The sequence below is a fragment of the Heterodontus francisci genome, chromosome 13 (genome assembly GCF_036365525.1).
Source record: "Heterodontus francisci isolate sHetFra1 chromosome 13, sHetFra1.hap1, whole genome shotgun sequence".
NCBI lineage: Eukaryota > Metazoa > Chordata > Chondrichthyes > Heterodontiformes > Heterodontidae > Heterodontus > Heterodontus francisci.
Window position 1 is genome coordinate 40,042,571 of NC_090383.1, and position 14,465 is coordinate 40,057,035.

At 61.1% G+C, this 14,465-nt stretch overlaps 1 protein-coding gene across 1 annotated transcript in view; it reads right to left on the reverse strand.

The window, feature by feature from the left end:
- Positions 1–3,801: 3,801 nt before the first annotated feature.
- The window catches only part of LOC137376700 (loricrin-like), a 29,031-nt gene continuing 18,367 nt past the window's right edge, over positions 3,802–14,465 (reverse strand). The window contains exon 2 of the mRNA XM_068045675.1: positions 3,802–4,382. Within this exon, the coding sequence (XP_067901776.1) occupies positions 3,802–4,382 (581 nt within the window). The remainder of the gene's footprint in view (positions 4,383–14,465) is intronic.

Here is a 14,465-nt window from a genome sequence, read left to right on the forward strand (position 1 = left end):
TCCTCCCGTCACCACACCTCCTCCCATCAAAACACCTCCTCGCATCACTCCTCCTCCCGTCACCACACCTCCTCCCATCAACATACCTCCTCCCGTCACCACACCTCCTCACGTCACCACACCTCCTCGCATCACTCCTCCTCCTGTCACCACACCTCCTCCCGTCAAAACACCTCCTCGCATCACTCCTCCTCCCATCACCACACCTCCTCCCGTCAAAACACCTCCTCGCATCACTCATCCTCCCGTCACCACACCTCCTCCCGTCAAAACACCTCCTCGCATCACTCATCCTCCCGTCACCACACCTCCTCGCATTACTCCTCCTCCCGTCACCACACCTCCTCGCATCACTCCTCCTCCCGTCATCACACCTCCTCCCGTCACCACACCTCCTCCCGTCAAAACACCTCCTCGCACCACTCCTCCTCCCGTCACCACACCTCCTCGCATCATTCCTCCTCCCGTCACCACACCTCCTCCCTTCACCGCACCTCCTCATGTCACCGCAGCACCTCCCGTCACCGCACCTCCTCATGTCACTGCAACTCCTCCCGTCACCACACCTCCTCACGTCACCGCACCTCCTCACGTCACCGCACCTCCTCATGTCACTGCACCTCCTCCCGTCACCGCACCTCCTCACGTCACCACACCTCCTCCCGTCATCGCTCCTCCTCCCGTCACCGCTCCTCCTCCCGTCACCACACCTTCTCAAATCACTCCTCCTCCCCTCACCACACCTCCTCGCATCACTCCTCCTCCCGTCATCACAGTTCCTCCCGTCATCACACCTCCTCCCGTCATCACACCTACTCCCATCACCACAACTCCGCGCATCGCTCCTCCTCCCGTTACCACACCTCCTCCCGTCACCGCACCTCCTCATGTCATCGCACCTCCTACCGTCACCGCACCTCCTCATGTCACCGCAGCACCTCCCGTCACCGCACCTCATGTCACTGCACCTCCTCCCGTCACCGCACCTCCTCACGTCACCACACCACCTCATGTCACTGCACCTCCTCCCGTCACCGCACCTCCTCACGTCACCACACCTCCTCCCGTCACCGCTCCTCCTCCCGTCACCACACCTCCTCAAATCACTCCTCCTCCCCTCACCACACCTCCTCGCATCACTCCTCGTCCCATCACCAAACCTCCTCGCATCACTCCTCGTCCCGTCACCACACCTCCTCGCATCACTCCTCGTCCCATCACCAAACCTCCTCGCATCACTCCTCTTCCCATCACCACGCCTCCTCCCGTCAAAACACCTCCTCGCATCACTCCTCCTCCCGTCACCACACCTCCTCCCATCAAAACACCTCCTCGCATCACTCCTCCTCCTGTCACCACACCTCCTCCCGTCAAAACACCTCCTCGCATCGCTCCTCCTCCCATCACCACACCTCCTCCCATCAACACACCTCCTCCCGTCACCACAGCTCCTCACGTCACCACACCTCCTCGCATCACTCCTCCTCCCGTCACCACACCTCCTCCCGTCAACACACCTCCTCCCATCACCACACCTCCTCGCATCGCTCCTCCTCCCGTCACCACACCTCCTCCCATCAACACACCTCCTCCCGTCACCACACCTCCTCACGTCAAAACACCTCCTCGCATCACTCCTCCTCCCGTCACCACACCTCCTCCCGTCAAAACACCTCCTCGCATCACTCATCCTCCCGTCACCACACCTCCTCCCGTCAAAACACCTCCTCGCATCACTCATCCTCCCGTCACCACACCTCTTCGCATTACTCCTCCTCCCGTCAAAACACCTCCTCGCATCACTCATCCTCCTGTCACCACACCTCCTCCCGTCAAAGCACCTCCTCGCATCGCTCCTCCTCCCATCACCACACCTCCTCCAGTCACCACTCCTCCTCCCGTCACCGCACCTCCTCCTGTCACCGCACCTCCTCCGATCACCACACCTCCTCCCGTTACCACACCTCCTCGCATCACTCCTCCTCCCGTCACCACGCCTCCTCCCATCAAAACACCTCCTCGCATCACTCATCCTCCCGTCACCACACCTCCTCGCATCACTCCTCCTCCCCTTACCACACCTCCTCGCATCACTCCTCCTCCCGTAACCACACCTCCTCCCGTCAAAACACCTCCTCGCATCACTCCTCCTCCCGTCACCACACCTCCTCCCATCAACACACCGCCTCCCGTCACCACACCTCCTCGCATCACTCCTCCTCCTGTCACCACACCTCCTCCCGTCAAAACACCTCCTCGCATCACTCCTCCTCCCGTCACCACACCTCCTCCCGTCACCACACCTCCTTGCGTCTCTACTCCTCCCATCAACACACCTCCTCCCGTCACCAAACCTCCTCATGTCACCACACCTCCTCACATCACCACATCTCCTCGCATCACTCCTCCTCCCGTCACCACACCTCCTCCCGTCAAAACACCTCCTCACATCACTCCTCCTCCCGTCACCACACCTCCTCCCGTCAAAACCCCTCCTCGCATCACTCCTCCTCCCGTCAGCACACCTCCTCCCGTCAAAACACCTCCTCGCATCGCTCCTCCTCCCGTCACACCTCCTCCCGTCAAAACACCTCCTCGCATCACTCCTCCTCCCGTCACCGCACCTCCTCCCGTCACCACACCTCCTCCCATCACCACACCTCCTCGCATCATTCCTCCTCCCATCACCACACCTCCTCCCGTCACTACACCTCCTCGTACCACTCCTCCTTCCATCACCACACATCCTCCCATCACCACACCTCCTCGCATCATTCCTCCTCCCATCACCACACCTCCTCCCGTCACTACACCTCCTCGCACCACTCCTCCTCCCATCACCACACCTCCTCGCATCACTCCTCCTCTCATCACCACACCTCCTTGCATCGCTCCTCCTCCCGTTACCACACCTCCTCGCGTCACCACACCTCCTCCCGTCACCACACCTCCTCGCACCACTCCTCCTCCCGTCACCACTCCTCCTCCCATCACTCCTCCTCCTATCACCACACCTCCTCGCATCACTCCTCCTCCCATCACCACACCTCCTCGCATCACTCCTCCTCCCATCACCACACCTCCTCGCATCGCTCCTCCTCCCATCACCACACACCCTCGCATCACACCTCCTCCCGTCACCGCACCTCCTCACATCACCGCTCCTCCTCCCCTCACCACACCTCCTCACATCACTCCTCCTCCCGTCACCACACCTCCTCGCATCACTCCTCCTCCCGTCACCACACCTCCTCATGTCACGGCACCACCCCATGTCACCGCACCTTCTCCCGTCACCGCACCTCCTCCCATCACCGCACCACCTCACGTCACCGCACCTCCTCCCGTCACCACACCTCCTCACCTCACCACACCTCCTCGCATCACTCCTCCTCCCTTCAGCACACCTCCTCGTATCACTCCTCGTCCCATCACCACGCCTCCTCCCGTCAAAACACCTCCTCGCATCACTCCTCCTCCCGTCACCACTCCTCCTCCCGTCACCACACCTCCTCCCATCAAAACACCTCCTCGCATCACTCCTCCTCCCGTCACCACACCTCCTCCCATCAACATACCTCCTCCCGTCACCACACCTCCTCACGTCACCACACCTCCCCGCATCACTCCTGCTCCTGTCACCACACCTCCTCCCGTCACCACACCTCCTCCCGTCAAAACACTTCCTCGCATCACTCATCCTCCCGTCACCACACCTCCTCGCATTACTTCTCCTCCCGTCACCACACCTCCTCGCATCACTCCTCCTCCCGTCACCACACCTCCTCCCATCAAAACACCTCATCGCATCACTCCTCCTCCCGTCACCACACCTCCTCGCATCACTCCTCCTAGCATCACCACACCTCCGCCCGTCACCGAACCTCCTCCCGTCACCACACCTCCTCCCGTCACCACTCTTTCTCCCGTCAAAAAACCTCCTCGCACCACTCCTCCCCCCGTCACTACACCTCCTCGCATCACTCCTCCTCCCGTCACTACACCTCCTCGCACCACTCCGCCTCCTGTCACCACTCCTCCTCCCGTCACCACTCCTCCACCCGTCACCACACCTCCTCCCGTCAAAAAACATCCTCGCACCACTCCTCCTCCCGTCACTACACCTCCTCGCACCACTCCGCCTCCCGTCACCACTCCTCCTCCCGTCACCACACGTCCTCGCACCACTCCTCCTCCCGTCGCCACACCTCCTCCCATCACCACTCCTCCTCCCGTCACTACACCTCCTCGCACCACTCCGCCTCCCGTCCCCACACCTCCTCCCGTCACCACACGTCCTCGCACCACTCCTCCTCCCGTCACCACACCTCCTCCCATCACCAGACCTCCTTCCGTCACTACACCTCCTCGTACCACTCCTCCTTACATCACCACACCTCCTCCCTTCACCACACCACCTCGCACCACTCCTCCTCCCTTCACCACACCTCCTCGCACCACTCCTCCTCCCGTCACCACTCCTCCTCCCATCACCACATCTCCTCACATCACTCCTCCTCCCATCACCACACCTCCTCGCATCGCTCCTCCTCCCATCACCACACCTCCTCCCGTCACCACACCTCCTCCCGTCACCACACCTCCTCGCAGCACTCCTCCTCCCATCACCACTCCTCCTCCCAACACTCCTCCTCCCATCACCACACCTCCTCGTATCACTCCTCCTCCCATCACAACTCCTCCTCGCATCACTCCTCCTCCCATCACCACACCTCCTCGCGTCACCACATCTCCTTGCGTCACCACACCTCCTCCCATCAAAACACCTCCTCGCATCACTCCTCCTCCCATCACCACACCTCCTCCCATCAACACACCTCCTCCCGTCAGCACACCTCCTCACGTCACCACACCTCCTCGCATCACTCCTCCTCCTGTCACCACACCTCCTCCCATCAAAACACCTCCTCGCATCACTCCTCCTCCCGTCACCACACCTCCTCCCGTCAAAACACCTCCTCGCATCACTCATCCTCTCGTCACCACACCTCCTCGCATTACTCCTCCTCCCGTCACCACACCTCCACGCATCACTCCTCCTCCTGTCTCCACACCTCCTCCCGTCAAAACACCTCCTCGCATCACTCCTCCTCCCATCACCACACCTCCTCCAGTCACCACTCCTCCTCCCGTCACCGCACCTCCTCCTGTCACCGCACCTCCTCCCATCACCACACCTCCTCCCGTCACCACACCTCCTCGCATCACTCCTCCTCCCGTCACCACACCTCCTCCCATCAAAACACCTCCTCGCATCACTCATCCTCCCGTCACCACACCTCCTCGCATCACTCCTCCTCCCGTCACCACACCTCCTCGCATCACTCCTCCTCCCCTCACCACTCCTCCTCCCGTCACCGCACCTCCTCCTGTCACCGCACCTACTCCCATCACCACACCTCCTCCCGTCACCACACATCCTCGCATCACTCCTCCTCCCGTCACCACACCTCCTCCCATCAAAACACCTCCTCGCATCACTCATCCTCCCGTCACCACACCTCCGCGCATCACTCCTCCTCCCCTCACACACCTCCTCGCATCACTCCTCCTCAAGTCACCACACCTCCTCCCGTCAAAACACCTCCTCGCATCACTCCTCCTCCCGTCACCACACTTCCTCCCATCAACACACCTCGTCCCGTCACCACACCTCCTCAAATCACTCCTCCTCCCCTCACCACACCTCCTCGCATCACTCCTCGTCCCATCACCAAACCTCCTCGCATCACTCCTCGTCCTGTCACCACACCTCCTCGCATCACTCCTCGTCCCATCACCAAACCTCCTCGCATCACTCCTCTTCCCATCACCACGCCTCCTCCCGTCAAAACACCTCCTCGCATCACTCCTCCTCCTGTCACCACACCTCCTCCCGTCAAAACACCTCCTCGCATCGCTCCTCCTCCCATCACCACACCTCCTCCCATCAACACACCTCCTCCCGTCACCACACCTCCTCACGACACCACACCTCCTCGCATCACTCCTCCTCCCATCACCACACCTCCTCGCATCGCTCCTCCTCCCGTCACCACACCTCCTCCCGTCAACACACCTCCTCCCGTCACCGCACATCCTCGCGTCACCACACCTCCTCCCATCAACACACCTCCTCCCGTCACCACACCTCCTCACGTCACCACACCTCCTCGCATCACTCCTCCTCCTGTCACCACACCTCCTCCCGTCAAAACACCTCCTCGCATCACTCCTCCTCCCGTCACCACACCTCCTCCCGTCACCACACCTCCTCGCATCACTCATCCTCTCGTCACCACACCTCTTCGCATTACTCCTCCTCCCGTCACCACACCTCCTCGCATCACTCCTCCTCCTGTCACCACACCTCCTCCCGTCAAAACACCTCCTCGCATCGCTCCTCCTCCCATCACCACACCTCCTCCAGTCACCACTCCTCCTCCCGTCACCGCACCTCCTCCTGTCACCGCACCTCCTCCGATCACCACACCTCCTCCCGTTACCACACCTCCTCACATCACTCCTCCACCCGTCACCACGCCTCCTCCCATCAAAACACCTCCTCGCATCACTCATCCTCCCGTCACCACACCTCCTCGCATCACTCCTCCTCCCCTTACCACACCTCCTCGCATCACTCCTCCTCCCGTAACCACACCTCCTCCCGTCAAAACACCTCCTCGCATCACTCCTCCTCCCGTCACCACACCTCCTCCCATCAACACACCTCCTCGCATCACTCATCCTCCCGTCACCACACCTCCTCGCATCACTCCTCCTCCCCTTACCACACCTCCTCGCATCACTCCTCCTCCCGTAACCACACCTCCTACCGTCAAAACACCTCCTCGCATCACACCTCCTCCCGTTACCACACCTCCTCACATCACTCCTCCACCCGTCACCACGCCTCCTCCCATCAAAACACCTCCTCGCATCACTCATCCTCCCGTCACCACACCTCCTCGCATCACTCCTCCTCCCCTTACCACACCTCCTCGCATCACTCCTCCTCCCGTAACCACACCTCCTCCCGTCAAAACACCTCCTCGCATCACTCCTCCTCCCGTCACCACACCTCCTCCCATCAACACACCTCCTCCCGTCACCACACCTCCTCGCATCACTCCTCCTCCTGTCACCACACCTCCTCCCGTCAAAACACCTCCTCGCATCACTCCTCCTCCCGTCACCACACCTCCTCCCATCAACACACCTCGTCCCGTCACCACACCTCCTCAAATCACTCCTCCTCCCCTCACCACACCTCCTCGCATCACTCCTCGTCCCATCACCAAACCTCCTCGCATCACTCCTCGTCCCGTCACCACACCTCTTCGCATCACTCCTCGTCCCATCACCAAACCTCCTCGCATCACTCCTCTTCCCATCACCACGCCTCCTCCCGTCAAAACACCTCCTCGCATCACTCCTCCTCCCGTCACCACACCTCCTCCCATCAAAACACCTCCTCGCATCACTCCTCCTCCTGTCACCACACCTCCTCCCGTCAAAACACCTCCTCGCATCGCTCCTCCTCCCATCACCACACCTCCTCCCATCAACACACCTCCTCCCGTCACCACACCTCCTCACGTCACCACACCTCCTCGCATCACTCCTCCTCCCATCACCACACCTCCTCGCATCGCTCCTCCTCCCGTCACCACACCTCCTCCCGTCAACACACCTCCTCCCGTCACCGCACATCCTCGCGTCACCACACCTCCTCCCATCAACACACCTCCTCCCGTCACCACACCTCCTCCCGTCACCACACCTCCTCGCATCACTCCTCCTCCTGTCACCACACCTCCTCCCGTCAAAACACCTCCTCGCATCACTCCTCCTCCCGTCACCACACCTCCTCCCGTCAAAACACCTCCTCGCATCACTCATCCTCCCGTCACCACACCTCTTCGCATTACTCCTCCTCCCGTCACCACACCTCCTCGCATCACTCCTCCTCCTGTCACCACACCTCCTCCCGTCAAAACACCTCCTCGCATCGCTCCTCCTCCCATCACCACACCTCCTCCAGTCACCACTCCTCCTCCCGTCACCGCACCTCCTCCTGTCACCGCACCTCCTCCGATCACCACACCTCCTCCCGTTACCACACCTCCTCGCATCACTCCTCCACCCGTCACCACGCCTCCTCCCATCAAAACACCTCCTCGCATCACTCATCCTCCCGTCACCACACCTCCTCGCATCACTCCTCCTCCCCTTACCACACCTCCTCGCATCACTCCTCCTCCCGTAACCACACCTCCTCCCGTCAAAACACCTCCTCGCATCACTCCTCCTCCCGTCACCACACCTCCTCCCATCAACACACCTCCTCCCGTCACCACACCTCCTCGCATCACTCCTCCTCCTGTCACCGCACCTCCTCCCGTCAAAACACCTCCTCGCATCACTCCTCCTCCCGTCACCACACCTCCTCCCGTCACCACACCTCCTTGCGTCTCTACTCCTCCCATCAACACACCTCCTCCCGTCACCAAACCTCCTCATGTCACCACACCTCCTCCCGTCAAAAAAAAACCTTGCACCACTCCTCCTCCCGTCACTACACCTCCTCGCACCACTCCCCCTCCCGTCAACTCACCCCCTCGCACCACTCCTCGTCCCGTCACCACACCTCCTCCCGTCACCACACGTCCTCGCACCACTCCTCCTCCCGTCACCACACCTCCTCCCATCACCACACCTCCTCCCGTCACTACACCTCCTCGTACCACTCCTCCTTACATCACCACACCTCCTCCCTTCACCACACCACCTCGCACCACTCCTCCTCCCTTCACCACACCTCCTCGCACCACTCCTCCTCCCGTCACCACTCCTCCTCCCATCACCACATCTCCTCACATCACTCCTCCTCCCATCACCACACCTCCTCGCATCGCTCCTCCTCCCATCACCACACCTCCTCCCGTCACCACACCTCCTCCCGTCACCACACCTCCTCGCAGCACTCCTCCTCCCATCACCACTCCTCCTCCCATCACTCCTCCTCCCATCACCACACCTCCTCGTATCACTCCTCCTCCCATCACCACACCTCCTCGCATCACTCCTCCTCCCATCACAACTCCTCCTCGCATCACTCCTCCTCCCATCACCACACCTCCTCGCGTCACCACATCTCCTTGCGTCACCACACCTCCTCCCATCAAAACACCTCCTCGCATCACTCCTCCTCCCATCACCACACCTCCTCCCATCAACACACCTCCTCCCGTCAGCACACCTCCTCACGTCACCACACCTCCTCGCATCACTCCTCCTCCTGTCACCACACCTCCTCCCATCAAAACACCTCCTCGCATCACTCCTCCTCCCGTCACCACACCTCCTCCCGTCAAAACACCTCCTCGCATCACTCATCCTCCCGTCACCACACCTCCTCGCATTACTCCTCCTCCCGTCACCACACCTCCTCGCATCACTCCTCCTCCTGTCTCCACACCTCCTCCCGTCAAAACACCTCCTCGCATCACTCCTCCTCCCATCACCACACCTCCTCCAGTCACCACTCCTCCTCCCGTCACCGCACCTCCTCCTGTCACCGCACCTCCTCCCATCACCACACCTCCTCCCGTCACCACACCTCCTCGCATCACTCCTCCTCCCGTCACCACACCTCCTCCCATCAAAACACCTCCTCGCATCACTCATCCTCCCGTCACCACACCTCCTCGCATCACTCCTCCTCCCGTCACCACACCTCCTCGCATCACTCCTCCTCCCCTCACCACTCCTCCTCCCGTCACCGCACCTCCTCCTGTCACCGCACCTCCTCCCATCACCACACCTCCTCCCGTCACCACACCTCCTCGCATCACTCCTCCTCCCGTCACCACACCTCCTCCCATCAAAACACCTCCTCGCATCACTCATCCTCCCGTCACCACACCTCCGAGCATCACTCCTCCTCCCCTCACCACACCTCCTCGCATCACTCCTCCTCAAGTCACCACACCTCCTCCCGTCAAAACACCTCCTCGCATCACTCCTCCTCCCGTCACCACACTTCCTCCCATCAACACACCACGTCCCGTCACCACACCTCCTCAAAACACTCCTCCTCCCCTCACCACACCTCCTCGCATCACTCCTCGTCCCATCACCAAACCTCCTCGCATCACTCCTCGTCCCGTCACCACACCTCCTCGCATCACTCCTCGTCCCATCACCAAACCTCCTCGCATCACTCCTCGTCCCGTCACCACACCTCCTCGCATCACTCCTCGTCCCATCACCAAACCTCCTCGCATCACTCCTCGTCCCGTCACCACACCTCCTCGCAGCACTCCTCCTCCCATCACCACTCCTCCTCCCATCACTCCTCCTCCCATCACCACACCTCCTCGTATCACTCCTCCTCCCATCACCACACCTCCTCGCATCACTCCTCCTCCCATCACAACTCCTCCTCGCATCACTCCTCCTCCCATCACCACACCTCCTCGCGTCACCACATCTCCTTGCGTCACCACACCTCCTCCCATCAAAACACCTCCTCGCATCACTCCTCCTCCCATCACCACACCTCCTCCCATCAACACACCTCCTCCCGTCAGCACACCTCCTCACGTCACCACACCTCCTCGCATCACTCCTCCTCCCGTCACCACACCTCCTCCCGTCAAAACACCTCCTCGCATCACTCATCCTCCCGTCACCACACCTCCTCGCATTACTCCTCCTCCCGTCACCACACCTCCTCGCATCACTCCTCCTCCTGTCTCCACACCTCCTCCCGTCAAAACACCTCCTCGCATCACTCCTCCTCCCATCACCACACCTCCTCCAGTCACCACTCCTCCTCCCGTCACCGCACCTCCTCCTGTCACCGCACCTCCTCCCATCACCACACCTCCTCCCGTCACCACACCTCCTCGCATCACTCCTCCTCCCGTCACCACACCTCCTCCCATCAAAACACCTCCTCGCATCACTCATCCTCCCGTCACCACACCTCCTCGCATCACTCCTCCTCCCGTCACCACACCTCCTCGCATCACTCCTCCTCCCCTCACCACTCCTCCTCCCGTCACCGCACCTCCTCCTGTCACCGCACCTCCTCCCATCACCACACCTCCTCCCGTCACCACACCTCCTCGCATCACTCCTCCTCCCGTCACCACACCTCCTCCCATCAAAACACCTCCTCGCATCACTCATCCTCCCGTCACCACACCTCCGAGCATCACTCCTCCTCCCCTCACCACACCTCCTCGCATCACTCCTCCTCAAGTCACCACACCTCCTCCCGTCAAAACACCTCCTCGCATCACTCCTCCTCCCGTCACCACACTTCCTCCCATCAACACACCACGTCCCGTCACCACACCTCCTCAAAACACTCCTCCTCCCCTCACCACACCTCCTCGCATCACTCCTCGTCCCATCACCAAACCTCCTCGCATCACTCCTCGTCCCGTCACCACACCTCCTCGCATCACTCCTCGTCCCATCACCAAACCTCCTCAAATCACTCCTCTTCCCATCACCACGCCTCCTCCCGTCAAAACACCTCCTCGCATCACTCCTCCTCCCGTCACCACACCTCCTCCCATCAAAACACCTCCTCGCATCACTCCTCCTCCTGTCACCACACCTCCTCCCGTCAAAACACCTCCTCGCATCGCTCCTCCTCCAATCACCACACCTCCTCCCATCAACACACCTCCTCCCGTCACCACACCTCCTCACGTCACCACACCTCCTCGCATCACTCCTCCTCCCATCACCACACCTCCTCGCATCGCTCCTCCTCCCGTCACCACACCTCCTCCCGTCAACACACCTCCTCCCGTCACCGCACATCCTCGCGTCACCACACCTCCTCCCATCAACACACCTCCTCCCGTCACCACACCTCCTCCCGTCACCACACCTCCTCACGTCACCACACCTCCTCGCATCACTCCTCCTCCTGTCACCACACCTCCTCCCGTCAAAACACCTCCCCGCATCACTCCTCCTCCCGTCACCACACCTCCTCCCGTCAAAACAACTCCTCGCATCACTCATCCTCCCGTCACCACACCTCTTCGCATTACTCCTCCTCCCGTCACCACACCTCCTCGCATCACTCCTCCTCCTGTCACCACACCTCCTCCCGTCAAAACACCTCCTCGCATCGCTCCTCCTCCCATCACCACACCTCCTCCAGTCACCACTCCTCCTCCCGTCACCGCACCTCCTCCTGTCACCGCACCTCCTCCGATCACCACACCTCCTCCCGTTACCACACCTCCTCGCATCACTCCTCCACCCGTCACCACGCCTCCTCCCATCAAAACACCTCCTCGCATCACTCATCCTCCCGTCACCACACCTCCTCGCATCACTCCTCCTCCCCTTACCACACCTCCTCGCATCACTCCTCCTCCCGTAACCACACCTCCTCCCGTCAAAACACCTCCTCGCATCACTCCTCCTCCCGTCACCACACCTCCTCCCATCAACACACCTCCTCCCGTCACCACACCTCCTCGCATCACTCCTCCTCCTGTCACCACACCTCCTCCCGTCAAAACACCTCCTCGCATCACTCCTCCTCCCGTCACCACACCTCCTCCCGTCACCACACCTCCTTGCGTCTCTACTCCTCCCATCAACACACCTCCTCCCGTCACCAAACCTCCTCATGTCACCACACCTCCTCACATCACCACACCTCCTCGCATCACTCCTCCTCCCGTCACCACACCTCCTCCCGTCAAAACACCTCCTCACATCACTCCTCCTCCCGTCACCACACCTCCTCCCGTCAAAACCCCTCCTCGCATCACTCCTCCTCCCGTCAGCACACCTCCTCCCGTCAAAACACCTCCTCGCATCGCTCCTCCTCCCGTCACACCTCCTCCCGTCAAAACACCTCCTCGCATCACTCCTCCTCCCGTCACCGCACCTCCTCCCGTCACCACACCTCCTCCCATCACCACACCTCCTCGCACCATTCCTCCTCCCATCACCACACCTCCTCCCGTCACTACACCTCCTCGTACCACTCCTCCTTCCATCACCACACCTCCTCCCATCACCACACCTCCTCGCATCATTCCTCCTCCCATCACCACACCTCCTCGCACCTCTCCTCCTCCCATCACCACACCTCCTCGCATCACTCCTCCTCCCATCACCACACCTCCTTGCATCGCTCCTCCTCCCGTTACCACACCTCCTCGCGTCACCACACCTCCTCCCGTCACCACACCTCCTCGCACCACTCCTCCTCCCGTCACCACTCCTCCTCCCATCACTCCTCCTCCTATCACCACACCTCCTCGCATCACTCCTCCTCCCATCACCACACCTCCTCGCATCACTCCTCCTCCCATCACCACACCTCCTCGCATCGCTCCTCCTCCCATCACCACACATCCTCGCATCACACCTCCTCCCGTCACCGCACCTCCTCACATCACCGCTCCTCCTCCCGTCACCACACCTCCTCACATCACTCCTCCTCCCCTCACCACACCTCCTCGCATCACTCCTCCTCCCGTCACCACACCTCCTCATGTCACGGCACCACCCCATGTCACCGCACCTTCTCCCGTCACCGCACCTCCTCCCATCAAAACACCTCCTCGCATCACTCATCCTCCCATCACCGCACCACCTCACGTCACCGCACCTCCTCACGTCACCGCTCCTCCTCCCGTCACCACACCTCCTCACCTCACCACACCTCCTCGCATCACTCCTCCTCCCTTCAGCACACCTCCTCGTATCACTCCTCGTCCCATCATCACGCCTCCTCCCGTCAAAACACCTCCTCGCATCACTCCTCCTCCCGTCACCACACCTCCTCCCGTCAAAACACCTCCTCGCATCACTCCTCCTCCCGTCACCACTCCTCCTCCCGTCACCACACCTCCTCCCATCAAAACACCTCCTCGCATCACTCCTCCTCCCGTCACCACACCTCCTCCCATCAACATACCTCCTCCCGTCACCACACCTCCTCCCATCAAAACACCTCCTCGCATCACTCCTCCTCCCGTCACCACACCTCCTCCCATCAAAACACCTCCTCGCATCACTCATCCTCCCGTCACCACACCTCCTCGCATCACTCCTCCTCCCCTTACCACACCTCCTCGCATCACTCCTCCTCCCGTAACCACACCTCCTCCCGTCAAAACACCTCCTCGCATCACTCCTCCTCCCGTCACCACACCTCCTCCCATCAACACACCTCCTCCCGTCACCACACCTCCTCGCATCACTCCTCCTCCTGTCACCACACCTCCTCCCGTCAAAACACCTCCTCGCATCACTCCTCCTCCCGTCACCACACCTCCTCCCATCAACACACCTCGTCCCGTCACCACACCTCCTCAAATCACTCCTCCTCCCCTCACCACACCTCCTCGCATCACTCCTCGTCCCATCACCAAACCTCCTCGCATCACTCCTCGTCCCGTCACCACACC